Raw genomic sequence first — 25,637 nt, forward strand, 5'->3', positions numbered from 1 at the left:
AGGTAACATGTTAGAGGGGGACCAGATATCTCTGTGCCTAGAGGTACTAGGCAGCTGCTCCGCATAATTGGTGAGCTGTTCCTGACAATAGACCAAGTCGTCAAGCCAAACCTTGAATTTAGGCGCCCTCCCCCTGCCCCATCGGCAGGCCACCCGTCTCTAGCCATGAGTAGTGCAAGGGCTACATATTTGTGATGCGTTACCTGTACTTGTTCAACATAACCTAGCAGGGCCATCAGTGGTGTGGGTTCAATGTGCGTGTTTGTCATCAAATCCAGGGCCTCAAAAACATGCCCCAAAAATTCACTCACTCCCAGGCATTCCCATGCGAGATGTAGAAAGTCTGCACCAGGAGCCTGGCATCGGTCACATCTGTCCGTATTTCGTAAACGATACCTGTGCATCTTGACTGGTGTGTAATACAATCCATGTAGATACTTGTAGTGTATTATGCATGCTCGGTCTGTGAACAGCAGTATTATCAGTGGTCCTCCGTCAGGGCAAAACCCAGTTCCTCACCATAGCACGTACAGGAGGGGCCAACACCTCTTTGTGTGTGCACTGTGCGGTATATCAGGGAGACAAGGCGTTTGGTTGTCGCGTTTTTAAGAATTTGTTGCAGTGGAGCAAGTGCCTGAGGTTCAGCCGGGAACACTGGGGTTAGAGACCGGAACCCCTGTCTAAGTATTATATATAATAAAAAATCAAGCGGAGTGTGTTGTAGGCCCTGAAAGACATGCTCTTCTCCACAGAATTGACCATCATGGTATAAATCTCCCCAGGTGCTAATTTTCGTCCACTCCCTAAAGCTGTGAAATAATGTTTCTTCGAGAAGAGGCATGCTCGGAAGAAACATGAGTGGTGGAAGCAGGGAGTAAAGCATTGGAGCGTTCAGCATGCGCCCAATGCGTTGCCACGCCTTGATCGTAGTGGTAACAGTGGTCTGTGTCACTTCCCTGGTGCTTGGCAAGTCATCCAGAGCTCCATCAATAGGGATAGGGTGCGCAAGCCAGTCCTCAGCTGCCACTTGTGGCGTATATCTCGGCTGATGCACCCAGAAATATATGTAATGGGCTTGTGCGCTAATATAGTAAAGTTCAAAGTATGGTATTCCGAACCCTCCCTTTGAGTATGGTCTGATAAGTACATTCCACTGTAGCCTCGGCTGTTTACCTCCCCATACCAGGCGTATCAGTTCTGACCTAAGGGCCTTAAAATATCTTCCTGGGTAATATGGTATATTTAAAAAAGATAGGGGAAGTATCACCATTTTAATTAGGGACGCCCGAGTGGTAAAGTAATCCAGCGGGCGACGTAGTCTGTTATGCGATTCAACGCAGTGCCATAGTTAAGGCGCATCAATTCTTTTGTCTTTGGTGAGGCGAATGCCCAAATATCGCAGATTGTCATCGCACCACTCTGAGGGGTAATCCAACGGAAAACGTGTTGTTGTCAACAGGAAAAGACAGCCCTTCCCCCAATTAATTTGGTTCCCGAGAGTTACCCAAATACAATGAATTCCCGGAGGAGTAGGTTTAGATTTTGTTGCGTGTCCCGAACATATAAAGTAATATCATCGGCATATAAAGAAATGAGTATCTGCCTCATGTTACACCGCAGAGCCTTATCTTTGTGGTGTTGCCTCATCTTCGCCGCCAGTGTCTCCACCGCCAACGCAAAAAGTAAGGGGGACAAGAGGCACCTCTGGTGATCTGGGATGTATGTCCATTTTTGAGCACCGTAGCATCCGGTTGGTGGTAAAATAGCCGAATCCAGGATAAAAAAAGAGGCGGGAACCCCATTTGCAACATTACTGCAAAAATATAATCCCACTCAATGGAATCAAAAGCCTTAGTGGCATCTAAAAATATAGCCGCCTGGGGTAGGTCTGGAGAAACATTATTTAAAATGGTGAAAAGAGTTCGCAAATTATGGGAAGTAGCTCTTCCGGGCAAAAAGCCTGACTGGTCGGGCAGAATCAGATGTTCAAGCAACATGCTAAGCCGTGTAGCGATAATCTTCGCTAAGATTTTTGCTTCACAATTAAGAAGGGACAGTGGCCTATAGGAATCACATTGCTGGGGCGGCTTCTCCGGTTTCAAAAGTGAGATGATGAGAGCTTATCTCATGGACGGAGGAAGGCAGCCCACGTCCAGCGAGTCCTCATATACCTGGACCCCGTCTTCTCCACAGGCACCCAGGTCGCCTTCAATCACACCACCGAACTCCACTGGACCGACCACCGCTGCATTAATTTCACCTCCAAGAAACGAACCACGCACCACCGCACCCAACAGCTGCCTCATCCGCTGCTTGAGCAAAGTCACCAAAGACCGGCTGATCACCACCCTCGCCCAGAACCTACCCACCGACCCCACCAACCCAGACGCCGCAGCCTGCAACTTCAGACAGTGGATCGACGACTGCACCAACACCCTCGCCCGCTCAAGAAACCCTCCAACAGCCACGCCAGCTAGAGAGCCACCTGGTTCACCGACTAGCTCCAGACCACCAAACACGCATGCCGGAAACTGGAGAAAATATGACTCCACAAACGCACACCGGACACCCACGCAGCTCACAAGGGCGCCACCCGCAGACATCACCACCTCATTAGCCAAGAGATCCTCCTTCAAAGACCGCTTGGACAACAAAGCACACAACAGCAAAGAGCTCTATAGCATTGTAAAGGAACTCTCCAACCCCAGCGCCAACGACATCCCGCCCTCACAAGAACTGTGCGCCTCACTAGCCATCTTCTTCCACTGCAAGATCGCTGACATCCACGACAGCTTCAGCACCACAACCGCCCCGACTACGCCGGACTCCACCTCCCCTGTGAACACCACCAGCGCCATCCGCCTGACCACCTGGTCCAACGTCAACAACGATGAGACACGCAAGGTCATGAACTCCATCAACTCAGGATCTCCGTCAGACCGTGCCCACACCACGTATTCAACAAAGCAGACGCAGCCATCTCACCCCAACTAAGGAAGGTCATCAACATCTCCTTCGAAACAGCGAAATTGCTGGAAAGCTGGAAGCACACGAAATAAACACCCTCCTCAAGAAGCCCAAGGCGGACCCCAAGGACCTCAAGAAGTTCCCGCCCATCTCCCTGCTCCCGTTCCCGGCTAAGGTCATCGAGAAAATAGTTAACAGGCAATTGGCCTGCCACCTGGAAGACAACATCTTGGACCCGTCCCAGTCCGGATTCAGACGTAACCACAGCATCGAGACAGCCCGCATCGCCGCTACAGACGACATCAGGTGCCAACTAGACAACTGCAAAACATCAGCCCTCATTCTCCTGGACCTGTCGGCCGCCTTCGACGCGGTCTGCCATTGCACTCTAAAGACACGCCTCCTAGAAGCCAGAATCCAAGAGAAGGCCCTTGACTGGACCACGTCCTTCCTCTCCGGCAGAACCCAGAGCGTCCGCCTCCCACCCTTCCGATCCGAAGCCACCGAACTCTGCGGCATCCCACTGGGCTCATCCTTCAGCCCGACGCTGTTCAACATCTACATGCACCCTCTTTGCACAAGTGGCCTGCCATCACGACCTCAACATCATCTCCTACGCCGGCAACACCCAGCTCATCCTCTCCCTCACCAAGGACCCACACACTGCCAAAACCAACCTCCACGAGGGAATAAAGGCGGTCGCCGACTGGATGAGGAGCAACCGTCTGAAGCTGAACTTGGACAAGACGGAGGTACTCATCCTCGGACCCACCCCCTCAGCCTGGGATGACTCCTGGTGGCCGACCACACTGGGAACAGCACCAACACCCACCGACCATGCAAGCAAACCTAGGATTCATCCTAGACTCCTCCCTCTCCATGGCTAAGCAGGTCAACGCCGTCTCCTCCTCCTGCTACAACACCCTCCGCATGCTCCGCAGGATCTACAAGTGGATCCCAACCGAAACAAGAAGAACAGTGACACAGGCCCTCGTCCGCAGCAGACTGGACTACGGAAACACACTATGCAGGAATCCCAGCCAAACATCTATCACTACAACGCAATCAAAACGCCTCTGCCTGACTGATCGTCCACGTCCCCCGCCGCAGCCACATCACCCCCCACCTGAGAGACCTACACTGGCTCCCTGTCAACAAGAGTATCACCTTCAAGCTCCTCACCCACGCACACAAAGCTCTCCACAACGCTGGACCAGCCTACCTTAACAGCAGACTCCACTTCTACACCCCCATCCGACAGCTCCGCTCTGCCAGCCTCTCCCTCGCCACTGTCTCTGGCATCCAATGAACGACCTCCGGTGGCGGACCCTTCCCCCACCTCGCCGCCAAGACCTGGAGCACCCTCCCTACCCACATACGGCAGACCCAAGACCTATTCGCCTTCAGAAGTCTCCGCAAGACCTGGCTCTTCGAGCAGTAGCAGCACCCCCCCACCCCCTCCCCTCAACGCCTTGAGACCCTCACGGGTAAGTAGCGAGCTCTAAAAGTACTCTGATTGATTATACCTCACGGAGAATAGAGGCCATGTAATCTATGTACGTTTTGTAAAACTATAGGACTGCCATTCGTGCCGGTGGCCTTCCCCGATTGCATGTGCATGATGGCTTTCCTAACCTCGTCTAGTTCAAATGAGGCACACAGAAATTCTCAGTGCACATCACTCAACCACCCCAACGACAAATCTCCCAAGTATGTCTCAAGATCCAGATCATCTCTTCTAGTCGTAGTAAATAGGGTAGTGTAATGGCGTGTAAAAGCATTGAGAATATGCGCAGTGTCGCGGTATACTGTTTCGTCTGGGCCCTCCAGTTCCAAAACATAATTGGAGTAGCGCAGCTTCCTAATCATATCTGCCAATGCCTTGCCGGGTCTCTCCCCCTCTCCGTACCGACGGGCTACCCAGTGTCTTCCCCTAAATCGTGTTTCCCTTTGTGCAGTGTCCATGTACTCTGTAAGCTTCTCTCTGAATTTATGCTGCGCAAATCTATCCGGCCCCAGTGCCAATGTCGCATCCAATGCTTTATGTTCCGAGTCCAGTGTGCATAGTGTATTGGTGATGTCCCTGAGCACCCCAGCACTCTTTGATATGCAGAACCCCCGTAGTGTGACTTTGAATGCCTCCCAAATTGTTTCCACACACTCTACCGTGCCTCTTCCTTGCGAAAAAGTCCTGTATCTCTTCCCGCAGTTCCTCCTGAAAGACTTCATCTAATAAACTAGGAGCTTTCAGCCTTCAAGCACTTCGCGGTGGGCCAAAGTCTGACGATAACAATGTGAATTTAACCGGAGCGTGATCTGAAAAAGTCCTAGCCAAATGTTGTCCCTAGGAGATAGCTGGACCCAGCCCCTGGGACAGCAACCAGTAATCCAGTCTCTCCCATGACGCAGCTTGTGCTGTGTAATGCGTCCCTTCCCGTTTCTGGGGATTGGTATGTCACCATGCATCAATCAGTTGATAAGCAGTTACTGTATCCTGTATAACAGTGCGGCCCTTAGTATAGTGATGGGGGGCAGGGTGGTACCTGTCCATGCTTGGATTATACGTAACATTGAAGTCTCCGCCCCAGATGACATGATTAGAACCTATATCAAATATCTTAGCCCATAATGAGGTATAAAAATCTGGGACATCGACATTCGGCCCATAGCAACAGGCCAAAGTGACTGACTCCGAATCTAGTCGCTCCCACGCCAGACAGTATCTCCCTTGAGTCCCAGGTAGCTCCAGCTAGGTGAAAGGGCACCTGTTTTTTGATTAGTATGGCTGTACCCCTTGCATAGGATGAGTAAGAGGAAAAGATTCTGCGCTCCGCCCACCTACACGTAAAAGTATTAGGTCTGAGGAGCGAAGTGTGTTTCCTGCAGCATAGCTAAATGCGCCTGGTGTCTGTCTAAGTAGGCTAGTGTGTGCCGCTTTTTCCACGGATCCCTCTACCCCATGACATTCCACGTAACAATATTAAATTTTTCAGTGTTAGTGTCGCCATTTACGCGCTTCTCTGGTAAATTCGGGTACAGCGCCTGAAGCGCGCAGCCCGTGTCCCATGTGGGTACATAGCATAAAGTCATACTGCATGCCGAGTGCTCAATGCCTAATTCACATGTCGACAATGTTAAACTGGGAAAGAAAGCATAACTGTGTGTGTGAGACAAAACATTCCCGCCCTTTCCCTACCCCCACCCACTGAAGCAACCCCAACTTGCCAGAAATTATCTCCCACCCTCCCTCCCTTGATCCCATCATAGACAGCAAACAGCCAACCATCCCTGCGATCATTCCACAGAGATCAATAGTGGGGGAATACCCATTGGGGGCCAGCCCTAGGTGACAGAACAGTTACTTCTCGCCCCCACAGTCCAACTCAGCCGGTACAACTGGGCTCTATAGGGCAGAGGGTGCCTGGTGTACGAGAAAGTCAGCTCAGTTTGGCCTACCAGCTGAGCAGGTTACTTGACCTGTGAAGTAGTTCTGACTGTCACATGGCAATCCCATCCTATTTTGAAATCCAAACATCTATGACTACCAGAATATCATTCATTGTGAGTCATCTTCCGCTCCCGCCGTTGTGACGCTGCCTGATTTTCATTATTGCGATTCGTGCGCTTCACATCTTTTAGGAATTCCTTCCCCTGCTGCGGTTTGGTGAAGAAGCGTTGCTTCCCCTGATGGGTACACCTGAGGCGTGCAGGATACAATAGTGCTTAGTCGATTTGGGCCGACCTCAACTTGTTTTTAACGTCTGTAAATTTGCATCTTTCCTCCTGAACAGTAGGGGTAAAATCCGGGTAAATTGAGAACTTATTTCCATCATAGGTTAGTTGTAGCTTACTACTTGCTACGTTCAGTGTCACATCTCGGTCCCTATAATTCAAAAGTCTCGCTATTTTGGGGCGTGCTGTGCTACCAGGCAGAGGATGTGGTCCCAGGGATCGATGGGCCCCACTCTACCATGAAGGGAAATAACAGTTGTTCAACGTACTTCTCCATTTTGCCCGTATTGGTCAATTCGGGGATGCCTATTATGCAAATGTTATTGCTCCTACTTCACGCTTCTAAGGCCTCATTCTTTGCAGCAATAAGTTTCAGGAGTTTGTCCATGTGAGCAATTTGCGTCGTAGCCCTGGACGCCGTGTCCTCAGTGTCTGATATGCGCCTCTTTGCCTCTTTTATCGGTCCTCATACCCCTCCAGCTTATGTGCTATGGCATCCATCCGTGATGACATTTTGTCTACTTTATCCACGATGGTGGTGAATCCTTGGCGTGCCTCCTGAAGTATACCCTGTACATCAGCCATCTGCGCTGCTGCACTCCCCTGTTCCTCATCTCTACTGTCAAGGTCCTGATCTTCCTGCGCGCCTCGCCGCCTCAAAGTTCAATTTAGGCTGCCTAGTATCTAGCTTGCCCATGACGGTTCTTGGTCACTATCCGTCCACACTTTCGCAGCTCCTCTATATGCACCTAATGGTTGAAGGCGGCGAAGCACTCATTTCGATGTATGTGTAAAGGAAGGAGAAGCAGAAGCACAAGGCTGCATAATCATGCGCAACAGGCAAGGTGCAGCTCACCTACTTTGCCACCTATGAGCCGTGGTATTGGCCAGTTCACCTTGTGTCAAAGCGTGCATGTTCCCTCTAAATAGTGAATTTCGTCTGTGCCCACACCAGGGGTATTAAAACACTGCCGGGCTCTAGCGCCGCTTCTCAGAAGGTGTACTCAGCTCGCATTCGAGAAGGTGCCCACAGTTTAAGCATGTGCTTAGCTGGGGCTATCCCCGGTCTTCCCTGCTACTCCGCACCACAGCGGGGGTCCCACTCCTTCAAGTGCCCTCAAGTGCAGTAGTAACATCCCAGTTCAGTGATCGTGATAAGGTGAGCAGTCCACTTACTCCCCGCTCTGCCTCTCACTACGCAATATAACGGCCATCTGCCAGCAACAGGCGAAGGGGCTGCCGCAGTCCACCTTCCTGTGTCCTCTCCAGTTTCATGTGGCGAATAGATGTAGGAATCTGGTCCCCCAGGGCATGCTGCTTCAGGAGCGTCCCATCGCCGGTGCCGCAATTTAAGGTAATCCCCCCCAACGATGTTTATGGTGCAATTGCGTCTAGATGCCGCCGATGCAGGATACTATGCCGGGGCAGCGGGTGGTTACCTGAGCTCAGCAACGAATCCCCAGGTGCAGCACGATGACTCCAGCAGGGTTACATGCTCGTTCAGGCAGCCAGTGGGAATCATACAATGGCAAACACCGAGGAGTCCAGGGCGGCAACAGCAAAGAGCGCCGACCTCTCTCTCCCATCGCATCCCAAGATACACCTAAGTCTACACCGTCTCCCGCAGGCAACGGTTAATCGGGGTCCTCTCACCCCGGGCTTACTTCTTGTGGGAGCAGCAGCACCGCAATCTGGGTCACCTTCCCCCCGGTACTGCGGGTCTTGCCGCGTCACAGGGCCCGGCCACCTCGTGGCAGGCTCCCGGCTTGCGTAGTTGTCAGGTCCGCCCCGGCTCTCCTCCGCAGCGCCACACCTCTCCCTGGTGGAAACTTCACTGAGTCATGACGGGTGCATGGTCAACCCAAATCAGCTGAAACTTGCACCGGGGCTTTAGCAAGTAATCAGCAACATCAGGCTGTCTGTCTATAACGACATCTGAGCCTTAGAGCAGGATAAATGCTAGATTATTGCGCCAGGCTGCAGGAGCCTCACAGGAGTGCGGCCATCTTGCGTGTGCGCCACATAGTTCCAAAAAGACTGGTTTGTGCTTAAAAGAAAGATGAGGTAACTCATGGTTGGAGACATTTTAAAAGCTGTCCTTTGTAGTTGTCAAAAATTGGGTAATAGATCTGGGAGGAAGTTTTGCTATCAAGTTAATAAACGCAGTGCGAGGATGACTAAATGCAGTGTGATAATTACTCAACACAGATAAAGTTGAACCTCTGGTAGGTATGGTATGGGCAGTATGCATTTCTCTAGAGAAATGTTGGCAGAAGTCAAGCTATGCCAACAACAGAAATAAGAACGCAAAACAAAAACATTACCAAACATACTCAGGAAGGGCAAGAAAAATTTAATCGGATTAATGACCTAAATGATTAAAAAGTGATTGGCGAAGCTAGAGACTTGGATTTTTAAAGTTTTAATGTAAAGCACCAAAATTGACTAAATGTCATTCCAAATGAATGGTTGCAGTTAACCAGGCTCTAGGGGCTCTTTCAGACATACCATTACGGAGTGGGGATTGAGTAAACCTAGTGGGAAACATCAGTTGAAGTTTGTTATCTTAAGACTTTGGCACTAAATTTGATCCTCAAAATTGTCCAGCTGGGCAGGCTAGGTTGCATATACTGCAAAGGATACTCTGTAGCATGATATATTGCCATCGAAAACCTTCAGTTTTGAGGACAAAAGCTCAGAGCGGTACAAAAGTGGATTTTGTAGTTGCGGAGCACGCTTCTCGACTGGGATAACTTTGCCTCCTCACCATGACGTTTTTGCTCTCAGAATCCTCTAGCAGGTCAGGTCTGAACGCTATAGCCATGCAAGACTCCATGAGGCCACATATCTTCACCATGCAGTTCCACTGGAGCGTTTCTCTGTGACAAAAAAATAAAGGTATTAGCAATGGGAACTAGCCTTAAAGAAACACGGACGGGGTTGGAGGGTCTAAGGAAATTAGAGACCTACCCAGGTTACCATCCCCTGTTACATGACTTAAATACACAAAAACCTGGGGGTCTGAAATCACAAAAGAGAACAGTGCTCTTAAGACTATGCTAATTGTTTAAGTGTTAGTAGATTACCCAGGCAAATTCTTGAACCAACTAGCACATGAATAGTAACTCAATACATATTAAAAAAATGATAATACACTATTGCATGTACATATGAAAATACAAATTTAATAACATGATATTCATAAAAACTGATACATAATTATACACAAAGGATAAAAAAGTTAGTAGCATTTAAACATATGCATATTTTCAATCATGTAAGTAGTTCATTGGTATAAAAGATTAGATGGTTTCCTGTTTTTTGTCTACGCGTTTCGACACTTATGTGCCTTCCTCAGGACTGTACCATCACACTGGGGTCCTTGTTTGCTTCTCAAAAATATGCTAATTGTTTAGTCATGAAAGTACTAAAGTTAATAACTGCATAGTCAACTTAGAGTTTACAAACCAACGCATATGACCACCAGCAAAAGTAGGTGAGACCCAAGATCCAGAGATGGATTACCATCAAAATCTTGTTAGTGATCTAATTTTCTCATCTGGCCATCCACAGTACAGGACTGGATTGTCTCTAGATCATTTGAGACTTAATTCCAGAGCCGTCTGGCAGGACTGGGGTCAAACCCACAATCACGTGCTGACCATGCGTGGGATCACTAAATGGGATCAAGTGCAGTGCAAAGAGTGAAAGTGTAGGGAACGTGAGGTTAAAAAAGAATAGAGAACTCAGTCATGAGACTTTAATGTCTGTAAGCCTCTTTCTATTTAAAAAACAGAACATTTCAAATTCGCAGTGTAAACAAATGACTGCTTAGGGGCCAACATGTTTCTGCCAGGTCGGGGATTAACTCCCTTGGCTTTCTTCAGGGCCTCTGTTCTTAAAGACTATTGCTACTGCTAGTGAGAAGTACACTCAAAGTAATAAAGAAAACAAAAACAGTGACATCATAAAGGATACATACTCTTATTCCTCCATGTCAGCTGGTGTATCAATCACCTAAAAAGAAGATGCATAGTGCTATAAATACATTGGATATTCAACTGTATAAAACATTATAGAAAAGGACTACCATAGTTCTTTACTCACCCTTCTTGACCTGGGAAATAACCTCGCCTCACCTGGACCAAGCTCAGAGTAAGGGAGGCCACGCTCTAAAGATAAGAGAGGAAGGGGAAACCCAGAATCTGACACAGAAAAAGAACTATACTTTTCTATCTTGCGGTAGTCCCTTGTAAATATCCTATCTCAGAGCAACATTCTCTCCACCCACCTCCCTTCTGTGCTCACCCATGGGCCCTCAGACTACAAGGCTATAGAGGGAAATGCCTGGAATAATCGCTTCAGGGGCATGGACTTGTATAGCAAACAATTGTTTGAAAACCACGAACTTGTGGCTGCACTCACCTTTCCGTCGTTGCCTCAAACTGTATCTGAGGTTGGGGGATGCAATGCCCTAGAAGGGTGTACGTTATGTATAAAGGTCAATCTTCTCCGATCAACCTATCACTGCCGAAGTTTTAATCCCCATGAGAGTGGGAGGGCCGCTTTCGGGTTCCACAGAGTAAATATGAAAGACTGACGCGGTTCCAGCCAGCTCCGTGTAATCCCGCTTGCTGAATGTTTTGATCGCGTCTTCTCGCAAGATCTCTTACGGAACTACAAAAAACATGGGAATTGTAGTTCGTAACGTGTTTAGGATCAAATTTAACTAAGTACTCAAGTACTCACATATTGGCGTCTCGATCTTGTTTGAATGATCTGGATCAACGGCGGGCCTCCACATACAAGGTTGTGAATAAATAAATAAAGAGCCATCGCCAGTAGAAGTCAGCTCCGTGTAATCCCGCTTGCTGAATGTTTGGATCGCGTCTTCTCGCGAGATCTTACAGAACTGCGAAAAACATGGGAATTGTAGTTCGTAACTTGTTTAGGGTCGAGTTTAACTAAGTACTCTCATATTGGCGTCTCGATCTTGTTTAAATGAGCTGGATCGACGGCGGGCCTCCACATACATGATTGTGAATAAATAAAGAGGCATCGCCGGATGAACACAACTCATCGTAATCTCGCCACTAATGTGTACAGTAGCGTGTTCCTGAGGGATATATTGAAGAACTACAAAACACTGGGAATTGTAGTCCGCCAAATGACGTGGCTCAATATCATTGTAATTACAATTGATGTTTAAAGTATTTAAAATGTGTTCAAGGACATAAATAGCACTGCAAATGATTGCAAATGATTTAAAGATGCCCTATCTGGTTTTAAGATAGTGTATTTCAAACTAAATAGGCTTTACAGGAGTTTGATACTTCAGCCAGTTATTCACATATGATGATCCATATGGATCAAAAGAGAATCCATGGTATTACCTAGTGGACAGCCTTATAAGTCTATTGATATATATATATCCTTGTTATACGGGAACATTTATAAGAGAAAGTGTCTCAAACCCAGGTTAGCATGAATTTGTTGTTTAGATAGGTTGAACATAATGGCCAGGTTGATATCATGGGCACTTTATAGTTTTTTTAATTTATAAGATATTGAAACTGATTCTTCGACTCGTGCTGTAGCGAAAGTATCTATTCCTGGACATCTTTCTGTAGAGAGATAGTTACACATATTACAAAGACGTTCGGGGTATTCCATTCGTATATCATGATTTGTTTCAGAGTTGAATACTCTGACCTGTCAGCAAGGAACCTTTTAGGATAATGGCTCAAAGCATAGTCCAGGGAATTTCGTCATTTAGACCCCGGGAATCTGTTGATAATCTAAATATCCATTTTTTTTCCTTGATGAATAAGTATCTTGATATGTCCCCAATATCTGATGGTATGAAAGGCTTCTCTAAAACTGTCCAGGTGAAATCAGTCTCATTATGATTTTGCTCAATGAAGTGTTTCGTCAGTTTGGAGACGCTCTTTTTACAACGAAAAGAACTTTTGTGCTCTAGCATCCTAGTCCGCACCTTCCTGGTAGTCATCCCTCCATATTGTTCGCGACAAGGGCATGTAAGTAAATAAATTACCTGTGAACTGTTTCAATTGGTAAAGTTTTTTAGGATCCAGGGGCGATCTGTCCTTATCTCAATTTGGGTAACTTTTGTCGTTTGTGGACAGACAGTGCAGTTACCGCACGGCTGATGTCCAGTAACCGCTGCAGTGTTCCAGAGAGTCCCAATAGGTCTTTTAGGAGCATCTCTGGGACGAGTATGTATCAGCCGATCTCTTAAATTGGTGGACCTTTTGAAGGCAAATAGAGGGGGTTCTATTTTCTCATTGCCAAAATTAAGGATTTTCCAATTGTGCCTCACAATCCGTTGGAACTGATTTGATTTGGTATTATAGGTAGTTACTAATGTTAGTCGGTCAAGGGGTGGTTTTTCTGTTGCGACCTCTAACAGGGCGTCACGGTGATTGTTGGCCGCCCGTTTCCATGAACGTGTAATCAGTTTTTTGTTGTAGTGTTGTGCCAGAAGTTGTCTGGATAGCCCTTCGGCATGTTTTTGAAAGGTAGTAGATGTGGAACAATTTCGCCGTACTCTTAGAAATTGCCCGTAGGGCAAATTGTCCCTTAGAGATTTGGGATGTTGACTCTCGTATAGGAGTAGAAAGTTTCTGGCCAAGGGTTTCTTGTAAAGTTCAGTTTCGAGACCAGTGGTGGTCACGAAAATGGACAGATCCAGAAAAGAGATTCTTTCTTTGCTGTTTTCTACTGTGAATCTCAGAAAGCGATTTTGAGTATTCAACCACTGGTGGAACGCCATGATAGACTGTTTGAAACCTCGCCAAATGACGAGGATGTCATCTATGTAGCGTTTCCACCAGTGGATGTGTGACCTGAAGGGATTATTGGGGGTCAGGACACATTCCTGCTCGAATGCATGGACGTACAGGTTCGCCAGACTGGGAGCAAAAATGCTCCCCATGCTGGTTCCTGAGATCTAGAGGTATATAGTGTTCTCAAATTTGAAAAAATTCTCTTTCATGGCAATCTTAGCTAAAGCCATAATAAAAGGAATAGGTGTTATTGATTCCAGATTGGCCCCTTCGAGGATCAACATGATGGTATCCAGTGTCTCATCTTGGGGGATGGAAGTGTAGAGAGACTCTACATCTAGCGAGACTAGGAAATCAGTCTCCGCATTGAATTCAATATCTGGGATTGCTCGTAGTATGTCTTTGGTGTCCTTAAGGTAAGTAGGCATTGTCTGCACGAGGGGCCTCAAAAAGAAGTCCATGAATGCCGAAAGGGGCTCAAGAAGAGACCCCTGACCTGATATTATTGGTCTACCTGGTGGTGGTCTTTGTGTCTTGTGGACTTTCGGCAAGGTGTAAAAGTATGGCATAGTTGGATTGTCCGTTTGTAGGAACTGTGCTTCATGTGCTGTAATCCAGCCTTCATTCAGAGCTTCTTCAACTAGGATCTTGACCTCATGTTTGAGTCTGTCCGTGGGGTCTACTTCAAGGGGAGCGTAAGAGTTCCTATCACTGAGTTGTCGAAGGCATTCTGTTCGATATGCAGACGTATCCTGTACTACTATCGAGCCCCCTTTATCTGCTAAAAAAAAAAACTAGCCTTAAAGGGCATAGGGATAGTGTGTTTGTACAGAAGAAAGAAATATTAAATATTATTTCTTTTGAAAGCCCTCACCCACCAACCTAGTTAGTGGCATGCCACTACTGGGCCTAAGAGTGGGGAGAGAAAGGGCGGGGACTCGCTGGTTTACACTGTTTATTCTTTAATATGGTTGTAGGAGTGGATTTTTAAGGAGGAATGTAGAGTGGAAGTGGAAAGAGGTCAATGTTTTAGACTGACAATGAAAGAAGCCAGATTTCTAGAGAGCACAGCTACTCTGAGGAGTGTTCTGGTGCTGAATGGAATGCAAGAAAGCATAGAACGTAGTGTGAAAAGCCAGGTCTTATGTTGCTGTCTGAAAGGTCTTTCTCTTTCAATTTGACGTAATTCGACAGGAAGGCTGTTCCAGGCTTAGGGGTCCGGAAAGGAGAAGGATCTGCCTCCAGTTTTTGCCCTCCTGACCCTTGAAACTAGCTAGATGGTGATCTAATAGATGGGAAGGTGAAAACACTGTGGTAATGGGGTAAAAGCTCTTGGAATGCCAATTATTAGGTAAATGGATGCCCTAGCTGGTTAAAATTGTTTTGTTAGAGAACTTAGTACCTTGGTGAAATAGTTGGCTGTTCTCAAGTTCAAAATATTGGGAGCCTTGGGGGAGATGTCTGCTTCTAAATAGTGGGTTAAACATTGTGCCAAATGGTACCTGACTAAGAATGTGTCCTCTGGACCAGCTAAAAATGGGGAGTGCTGCTTATCATGTCAGTGGGTTTCAAGGACTGTTTGTGAGGGTTCTTATGGACAACACGGAAAGGTTCCCATCGATGGTGTTTATCAATGGTGTTTAAATCACAAGTCTTAAACTCATCCTGGCAACTGTCTATGCCCCTGCATAAACCAAAAACTCTTTTGTAGCAATGTGGATTCTGCGTGGCAGAAGCGGTGATGACCAGTGAAAGTGACCTTGATTTTGTGCTGAGTGACCGAGACAGGATAATAGACGGACAGGTCCATGGGCTTCGTCTGTCTGTCTGTCTGGATAGTAGTGGTTGAGGTCCATGCATATGAAGGATATCTGGAGATAACCTGAAAGGAGCCCAGCTTGCATAATAACCATAAAGGAGTACAGCTTACATGTTATTCTATGGCTCATAAAACCTATAATAGGCTTGATCACTTCATGACGAAGAATGCCTATGGACATCCATCAGTCATATTGCCATATGGGTTTATAGCCATATCCATATATGGAGATGACCTTTTGACTCCCCCGACAACAACCGAGATCATGGAGGCTGAATAACAACGACTTCAGTACTTCCAGAGCTGGTGAAGGACCTTTCCCTGAGTGGTTCAGATGCCTATTTCCTTGCTCAACTTCGATGTAAAAATGATTACTGGAAACAAACTTTCATAAAATTGATGCTGGAGGCAGTGGGACTGGGCATTCAATATCGCACCTTTTGTCATGGACAACTATAACGCAATAAAGACATCTATTAGAGTCAACAATGGCAACCCTCACTCAATTCATGTAGGCCAGGGAACATAGTAGAGCTATCTTCTATCCTCACTGTTTTTCACCTTCACAGTGCAGTCCTTTTTAGGTTCTGCACAGCTTTTTCGCGCAGGCGAAAACCTAATGACTATAGTAGGGGAGACAGGAACGGCCCCCGTCTTCCATTGGCTAGCTCCATAAATGGAGGCTAGCCATTGGAAGACGGGCCTGTCCGTCAATGCCGGACCAGAGTCGGGGGCGTTCCCGAGAATTTTTGGCTTTTGGCTACGTCACGCTACGTCAGCCGAAAGCCGATTCTCGGGAACGCCCCCGAATCTGGTCCGGCATTGACGGCACCAGCCCTCATTGCAGCCGCCGTCATATCTGGGATCCTGTTGGTGTTTAGAGCCGACCCCACGTGAACAGACCAGTGGCCGAGTGGAACAGAGATGCCACCTCTACTAATTAATACGAAGTGCACGCTCCCCCGTGTTCCCGCCCCCCCGTCCCGCTGTCCGTGTTCTCGCCCCCCCTCCCGCTAAGCTATGTTTGAAATGCACTTGCTGCTAGTACTGAAGGCTACCCCCACCTCCTTGGGACCCTCTGAAATAGAATTTGCTTTGAAGAACAATTCTACGTGACCGTCCAATAAAGAGTCAGGTTCGCACGACTGCCTCACTCACTGAATGTGTTTGAAAGTGGGGGTGTTACTTTTGTGGCTACTCTTCTGCTCCCCTCCCATCCAGAACGACCGGCAACCTACAAAGGACGGCGCAACCTAATCCAGGTTGTCGCCAGCCGGTACCGAACAGACTCACCTCAGATAAAACTTCAGATAAAACCTGTCCGCCCAAAACAAAAGCGCCCCACATAGCATGTAGGAGCCAGGACGGGGCAGACGGCGTGTGAAAATGTCACAACCAATCAACATTTCGGAATGCTATGAGACGCCTTTGGATTAGCTGAAGTATTTCTGATACTCCAATCCTAAATCATTTTACACCTGAACAGCACTTCCCACTCAAAGACCACTCGCAAGTTATGTTCAGCCGTGGGATTGGACGATAAGCGGCCCGGAAGTGTTAACAGAATGGATACCTGACATTTGTTAAAGATCGACGACAGACGACTGATATTAGACTTACTTAATAGAGTAAGTATCAAAAAGGTAATAATCTTACTTATAAGGTAGTTCGATCACGCCAGGTATCTTGTCTTTTTAAGACCAAAATATGTTTTAAAAAAATAAACGGGCTTTCTGAATCAGCTCAATAAAAACTGTGTTTTTGGTTCAGGCGAGGGGTTAGGTCACACGTGAGGGCGTGATGGATACATGCCAACTGGCCCGATTCAAGCAGGATATTTTAATTTTTAAAGCCAAAATGCTTTAATTTAGATTTCTCTTTCCTGACATTGTCCTTACTTTAATGCAAGTCAAATGGGAAAATAAACCTGCCGCCCCAATTTTTTTTTTTTTTAAATCTCCTTCTTTCTGCTTTCCCAAAGCTGCGTCGCTGGCATATATGATCGTGCTAACGTATTGGCTTGTTTGCGTTTCGTAAGGGGCAAGGACGCAAATGTGCGGTGTATTGGGCTGCAGTTAGAGATGCAAGAGTCGCTTAGGGGCATGCTACCAGTGCACGTGATAGTATATGTCCTTCACCAGGCTGAGGCCACTCATTTGCTTCTGAATTAATTCTTATGGGTACTAAAGAGAGATATGTTGAAGGACAAATGAGGACCTGGTGAAGAACAAGAGGATGTGTTGTAATGACCAGAGCTGCCGACGAACTGGGGAACTTGCCTGTCGCAGTGAGTAGGTAGTGGACGAGCCCAAGGGGATGCTCCTTTTTTAATTCCTGTAGGTGCTTTGTGGGGCTCGCAGTGTGTTTGGGGGGCTCGCAGTGTGTGGGGGGGGGCTCTGTGTGGGGGGGGGCTCTGTGTGAGGGGGGCTCGCAGTGTGAGGGGGGCTCGCAGTGTGAGGGGGGCTCGCAGTGTGTGGGGGGGCTCTGTGTGGGTGTGTTGGTGGGGCTCTGTGTGGGTGTGTGGGGGGCTCTCTGTGGGTGTGTGTGGGGGGGGCTCTGTGGGGGGCTCTCTGTGGGTGTGTGGGACACCCCCGCGCCGCACGGCCACCAGCTGCTGCGTGTGCCCCTTGCCTGCCCTCTGCCTCGCTGCTGCCTCGTTTTGCCGATTGCCGGCGGGCGCCGCTGCGGTTGTTTTTGCCCTTGTTTTGTCTAACATTTGTGCCTGTTTTATATAACTTTGGTTTTTTCCTTGTTTTTCCTTGTTTTGTTGAGAATTTGTGCCCGTTCTGTTTAATTTTTATTTCCCCCGTGTTGTGGTTTCCTTCCTTGTTGTCCGCCTACCTCGCCGCCCTCCGCCCTCCCTTCCCGCCACGGCCGCTTTTCCCCGCCCCTTTTTCTATTCTGTACCCTCCCCGCTCCCGCCTCCCAGCTGCTCCGCCCACCCGCGCACTTCGCCTTAAATGGCGACCGTGCGAACGCGCAGCGGTCACGCGCAGCGGGCGCGCCGATTGTGCGCCGAAGGCGCGCCAAAGGTAAGCCCGTCTACGCCCGTCCGCGCCTGGACCGCGCCCAGTGCCAGGACCCCTGGCCCACGAAGACCCCGACCGACCCGCCTGACGTACTCCGCCGCCACCCTCACCGCTCTCAACACCGGCCGACTCCCAGAATGCCATCAAGCCACTCCACGACGTACCCACGGACCCTTCAGCTGCCACGCCTGCAAGTTCACCTGCATCCGGACCTGCCTCGCACCAGCACCCACCAAGCCGAACACCAGCAGCACCCACCTCAAGTGCATCCTGCTCAACACCCGCTCCGTCCACAGACATGCCATCGAACTCTGGAACCTCCTCGACACCACAGCTCCAGACGTTGCCTTCCTCACGGAGACCTGGATGAACGCCTCTTCAGCTCCCGACATCGCCATCGCCATCCCAGAGGGCTACAAGATCGTCCGGAGGGACCGAAACGCCAACCAGATGGGAGGAGGCATCGCCATCATCCACAGGAGCGCCATCCGTCTCACGACCAGCACCGACAACTCCCTGACCACCGCCGAACACCTGCATTTCCAGATCCACACCAACCCGAACACCACCCTCAGAGGCACCCTGATCTACCGACCCCCTGGACCACGCACACAATTCAGCGAGGACATCGCCGACTTCGTCAGCCCACATGCCCTCCCCTCCGCTGACTACATCCTCCTGGGAGACCTCAACTTCCATCTGGAGAACAACAACGACCGCAACACCAGCACCCTGCTCGACAACCTCGCCAACCTGGGACTCAAGCAACTGGTGTCCACCCCCACCCACCTCGCCGGACACACACTCGACGCTGTCTTCTCATCCAGCAAGGACATCGACTTCACGCCACAGAGCTTCAATGGACGGACCACAGCTGCGTCCACTTCACCTTCAAGAAAACAACGACCCACCACCACCAGCAACAGGCCGCCCGCAGAAGCTGGAACAAGATCACAGCAGACCAGCTCGCCACCTCCCTGAGCCAGCACCCTCCTGCCAGCTCAGCGAACCCCAGCCAGGCCGCCGACAACCTCACGAAGTGGATCAGCAACTGCGCGGACGAACTCGCCCCACTGAGGACCCCGCCCAGCAGACCCGGCAGCAAGAAAGCCCCATGGTTCACCGACTAACTCAAGAGCTCCAAGAAGAACTGCCGAGCCCTCGAGAGTCTGGAGAAGGGAACCGACACCGGACAACAGGACCTCCTTCAAACTTGCCACCCGGAAACACCACCAGCTGATCCGCGCCGCCAAGAAAACAGCATTCAAGGACCGGTTGGACAACAACGCACACAACTGCAAGGAACTCTTCAACATAGTCAAAGAGCTTTCCAACCCCAGCGCAGGAAACAACGACATCACCCCATCGCAAGACCTCTGCAACTCCCTGGCTTCATACTTCCACAACAAGATCGCGGACATACACAACAGCTTCAACAACCAACCAACGCACACCATGACCGAACAACCCCCCCCCCCCACCACCACCCTCCACGCCTGGACCCCGATCAGCACCGAAGACACCATCCGCACGATGAACTCCATCCACTCCGGATCACCGACCGACCCCTGCCCTCACCACGTCTTCAACAAGGCCGACGCTGTCATCGCACCCCACCTGCGAGACATCATCAACACATCCTTCGACACCACCATCTTCCCCGAGAGCTGGAAACACGCCGAACTCAGCGCTCTACTCAAGAAACCAACAGCGGACCCCACCGACCTCAAGAATTACCGCCCCATCTCGCTCCTCCCGTTTCCAGCCAAAGTCATCGAGAAGACCGTCAACAAGCAGATGGCTGCTTTCCTCGAGACGAACGGATCCCTCGACCCCTCACAGTCCGGCTTCCGAGCCAACCACAGCACCTAGACCGCCCTCATCGCCGCCACCGACGACATCCGAGCCCTGATGGACAACGGAGAAACAGCGGCCCTCATCCTCCTAGACCTCTCCGCGGCATTCGACACGGTCTGCCACCGCACCCTAGTACGGCGCCTCAGCAACGTCGGAATCCAGGACAAGGCGCTGGAATGGATCATCTCCTTCCTCGACGGGAGAACACAGAGAGTCCGCCTACCACCGTACAAGTCAGAGGCCACCGAAGTCATCTGCGGCGTCCCCCAAGGATCATCTCTGAGCCCCACCCTCTTCAACGTCTACATGAGACCCCTCGCGGCCATCGTACGCAAACACAACCTCAGCATAATCTCCTACGCCGACGACACCCAGCTGATCCTCTCCCTGACCAACGACCCCGCCGCCGCCAGAGCCAACCTGCACGAAGGGATGAAAGAGGTAGCCGAGTGGATGACGACCAGCCGCCTGAAACTGAACTCTGACAAGACGGAGGTCCTCATCCTGGGCTCCTCTCCCTCCGCCTGGGACGACTCCTGGTGGCCTCCCGCCCTGGGCACCGCACCCAAACCGACAGACCATGCACGCAACCTGGGCTTCATCCTGGACTCCTCCCTCTCCATGACCAGGCAAGTCAACGTCTCCTCGGCATGCTTCAACATCCTACGGAAGATCTTCTGGTGGATCCCCACCGAGACCAGGAAGACCGTCACCCAGGCCCTCGTCACCAGCCGACTGGACTACGGCAACGCCCTCTACGCCGGTACCACCGCCAAGCTCCAGAAGAGACTCCAGCGGATCCAGAACGCCTCAGCCAGACTCCTCCTCGACATCCCACGAACCAGCCACATCTCCGGACATCTGAGAGACCTTCACTGGCTCCCCGTCAACAAAAGAATCACCTTCCGCCTCCTCACCCACGCACACAAAGCCCTACACGACCAAGGCCCGAGCTACCTCAACAGCCGAGTCAACTTCTACGCTCCCAAACGCCACCTCCGATCAGCCAACCACGCCCTCGCCGCCGTCCCCCGCATCAGAAGAGCGACTACAGGAGGAAGGTCCTTCTCCTACCTGGCCGCCAGGACCTGGAACTCCCTCCCGACCGACCTGCGCCTGACCCAAGACCACCTCTCCTTCAGGAAGAAGCTGAAGACCTGGCTGTTCGAGCAGTAGCGGCTCTCCCCCCCCCCCCCAGCGCCTTGAGACCCTACGGGTATGTAGCGCGCTTTATAAGTGTCACTGATTGATTGTGTGTGTGTGTGTGTGTGGCATTTGCGAGAGATTAAGCTATTGTCATTGTAAATGACAATGCCATTTATCAGTTTTCAAATCTAACACATAGATAAAAATGTTGTCATTTACAATGCCAATAGCTCTAACTTTTGCAAAGGCGAAACCGTTGCATTGTAAAGTATGTTAGGGGGCTCGCAGTGTGTGTGGGGGGGCTCGCAGTGTGTGTGGGGGGCTCGCAGTGTGTGTGGGGGGCTCGCAGTGTGTGTGGGGGGCTCGCAGTGTGTGTGGGGGGCTCGCAGTGTGTGGGGGGGCTCTCAGTGTGTGGGGGGGGCTCTCAGTGTGTGGGGGGCTCGCAGTGTGTAGGGAGGCTCTGTGGGTGTGTGGGGGGGTCTTTGTGTGGCTGTGTGTGTGTTTGGGGCTCTGTGTGGGTGTGTGTGTGGGGAGGCCTCTGAGTGTGTTGGGGGGGCTCTCTGTGGGTGTTTGTGTGTGTCATTTGCGAGAGATAAAGCTAGTGGCATTGTAAATGACAATGCCATTTATTTATGTTAAAAAAACATAAATAAAAATATTGTCAAGCGCAATGCCAATAGCTCAAACTTTAACAAAGGCAAAACCATTGCATTGTAAATGCTTGTTTTCAATGGAGTGCAACAAAATAGAGAGATTAAAGGGGTGAAGATTGGCCAGGACAACTTCAATTAACCATCATGTATGTGGCGGATGTCCTGGTGTCTTCTCGGAGGCATTGTACTTGTGATCTCCCATCATATGTGAGCTAGAAAGCTATCCAAGTTTATGGATGTTCAAAGTAACCTTTCGTAATTGGAAGCTCTGAACATAGCTGTTTCACATGCCCAAATATTCTAGTTGCAAACATTTGCTCCCATTCTATTGGGCTCAAATGTCTGACATATATAGGCATCAATTGATGCAGTCTACACCCAAAACTTTGACTCTAAACTATACAGTGTTGCTTGAAGACCTTCAAAAGGACTTTTATACATGGCATAGAAGCACTACCATGCATCAGCAGAACAGCGGTGGGCAAGATGACTGCCCTTCCTAAGATCCTTTATTTATTTCAGGCTGTTCCGACTGCCCCAAAGAAAATCAAGGCATTCCAAAGTTTGATAGATGATTTTGTTTAGTGATGGGGAAGAATTCTAGGATGGAGAGGAGATGCTTGTCATTCAGTCGTGTTGCAACTACATACACGTTTCCATGTGGTGCAGCTTTGCATCTTGGTTAAGTGGTAAAGAGTGGACACGAGGAAATAATGGTGTTTCAGCAAAAATGCCATTGCTAGGTGCCCACTGCATATGGTGATGTGACTGGAGAGAAAGTAGTGACCATTAGAAGAGGCATTTAATCTAAACCATCAATACATTTTGATAACATGAGTTTAGATTGGTAAATTGACTGGGCAGAAGCTTTGGGAAATAGACTTTGGGTAGACAGCTATCAGACGAGAGGTGGGAACATGTGTGTATAGGGTACACAACACGTGGAGGAATGCTAAAAGGAGGGTTCCTATTTAAAGTACTATTTTATTGGACTTGCATTCCAGTTAAGCTAATTAAATGGGACAGCCATAGGTTTGATTGGTATTGGAGGGGGCGTGGGGACTTTGGTACATCTGCTATGGGCATACGCCACATTAATGGAAATAGTAATAGCAGAAATGTGCAGGATATGAAACATTCGTATACAGGACTTCAGGAGTGGCTTCATTAAGAATCTCGTTCCCGGGGTGTTCTCATTTTACTCATGGGAAGATATATGGCACAGTCCATACTGGGATCCCCTCAAGCACTAGCTTCTTAATGGAGCACAGACTTTTTCCCCACTAAAACCAACTTGTTACCCAAGGTGTGGGAACTCCTAGTAATGCAGAACTTAAGGTTTTAACCTAAAGCTAAAGACGACGTCTTGCATTTTGACCAAGCACCCACTTTTCAGATTTCTGGCTTTGAAGTTTATAGAGTTGCTTTACCTAAGGCACTCAAACACAGCACAGATCATTTCACTTGATTGTTTTCAGTTGCTAGACAGATTTCTTAGCTTCTGTTCTGACTTCTCCGATGATGGAGAGGGAGGGCTCTAATTATTTAAGCTCGAAATTCAACACGTCTGGCCTAGGCTAGCAGTGGTGCTATTATCCGAGCTAAAGTTTCCTTTCATTGGAGGGAAAGGGCTAGATGGGGTTAAGAAATGGGCTGTTGGTTCTGCGATCTATTCTTTAAAAAAAATGTTTTTCAGTAATGGCGTTCAAGCCACACCACTGCCCTTTTTTCGGCAGGGGAGGTGGATTTACTGTGTAACATGAACGTACAGAGTAAAAACAGTTAAACCATATATGTAATACTTCCGAAGTATATTAAAATGGGGGGCATTACATGTGGCTGATATTGACTAATCAAATACAGTTGATAGATTGGTTTTCATTTTACCTCAAAGAGGTACATACATAATCAACCCTAAGTACCAGAAGGAATTTAAACAGTAGTAGTTGTGTTTCACATTATTTCTAGAGTCCTGGTATTGATGGATGGAGATGGTCTGTGGACAGCATTGGCTAAGGGCACATTTGCCAAAGCGTCATGACTCAAAACACCACAGAATATTGCTCACACTACCGGACCTTGAAGGTGGACTTTTAGAAAATGTGTTTTAAGCTATTCTTAAATTTCTTAAGGTTATTGTCTGCTCTGGGAAATGTTGAAAGGGCATTCCACAATTAGTCATTTCAAGCGGACACATTTGAGAGAGTTAAACATTTGCATATCATTTGCATATGTCAGAAGGAATTCCAATAGTGGAAAGCATCTTTCCTAGGGTTTGCATATATATGTTGAATGGATTAAGTGATAACACTGAACCTTGAGGCTCGCTACAGCTGAGGGTTTCAGAATTTATATACACTTTGTGATCAATATTTGCTTTGTGCCTCCGAATACAATGTGCATTTGTCAGACGAGGCTTCACTATAGCTGTTTTCCATGCATCAGGTATTAATCCGGTTGCCAGAGAAAAATTAAAAATGTGTATAAATATCTCATGGCTAGTTTATATAAGTTGTTTCACCAAGATCAATGCCGATGGGAAGAGAAGATGGGCTGCGACTTGGGTGCATAAATGACCTCCTTCCTAGTCTCCTTGTATTTGGCTGATTTCTCCCCCGTTTATGAAGGAAACCATCATAAACCTTACTAGCATTCGGAGGTTTGCCAATCTAAGTGCTGCAATATGCAGTCAAATTATGGAACTGGCCCCTAAAGGCTTACAACATAGGCTGCATGCTCCTATGATACTATTAGGAAAGTTGTCTAACAATAAAAACTGAAAGAAGAGTGAGGATGTCTGCTTCAGTACTAGACATATCAAGTCTTTTCTCACTGCTAAGTAGAAATTGGAAACTATATTTAGTCAGACTACTACATGGAAGGAAGGCTTGTATGGCTTGGAATAGACTAGGCTTTAGAGAGAGACATGGAAAAAGCATTGTGTGCCTATTTGTTCTTCTACACAGAGTGAAGTGTGTTTCTATCTTGCAGTTGAAACTTGCTGTTATATAGGGAAAGATGTAAATGGAGATTTAGGTCGTCACAAATCTGCTTAATAGTGTCTCTAGATCTTGAATTCGTAATAGTAGGACTTTTAAGTAATTTGATGGAATGTGGTATTTGGTTGAGAGAGAATTTGTACAGGCTCCAGAAAGCATTTATCAGTGGTAACTAAGATTTCATTGTTCATTCATTAAATGTTGTTTCTTCTATTTAGGTGGTAGAAATGAACGGCAGGGCGAAAAGAAAAAAGTTGGCTTCCATCTGTACGCTAGAGCAAGAAAACGTCCGACAATGGAAAGGATCAGAGTACCAAAAGGGCATGATCTATATCGGTTCTGCATTGCGGCACTGGAGAGAGGTGAAGGCCGAGAACAACCTCCGCAGGGACAAGGACCTAGCCATATTTCTCCTACAGTTATATTGGTATGTGCCCTGCTATTGGGAGAGGTATAGGTTGGGGACTGAGCTGATTATGCCTCAGTGGCGACATACTCTATTTAACTGGGACCACTTTTGTGCATTTTTGGTAGTTGGCTGTATGACAAGCTCTCGTTTCTCAATTAGATCTCAGGGAATCAGTTAGACGTCAAACTGAGTGGGTGCTACCTGAATAATAACTACAAAC

At 48.4% G+C, this 25,637-nt stretch overlaps 1 protein-coding gene across 2 annotated transcripts in view; it reads left to right on the forward strand.

The window, feature by feature from the left end:
* The window catches only part of LOC147701862 (uncharacterized protein ZSWIM9-like), a 382,928-nt gene that overhangs the window by 85,523 nt on the left and 271,768 nt on the right, over positions 1–25,637 (forward strand). For both annotated transcript variants that reach the window (XM_086930496.1, XM_086930497.1), the window contains one exon: positions 25,227–25,435. In XM_086930496.1, the coding sequence (XP_086786622.1) occupies positions 25,236–25,435 (200 nt within the window). In that variant the 5' untranslated portion in view covers positions 25,227–25,235. The remainder of the gene's footprint in view (positions 1–25,226; positions 25,436–25,637) is intronic.

The sequence above is a fragment of the Lissotriton vulgaris genome, chromosome 7 (genome assembly GCF_964263255.1).
Source record: "Lissotriton vulgaris chromosome 7, aLisVul1.2, whole genome shotgun sequence".
Classification (NCBI taxonomy): Eukaryota; Metazoa; Chordata; class Amphibia; order Caudata; family Salamandridae; genus Lissotriton; species Lissotriton vulgaris.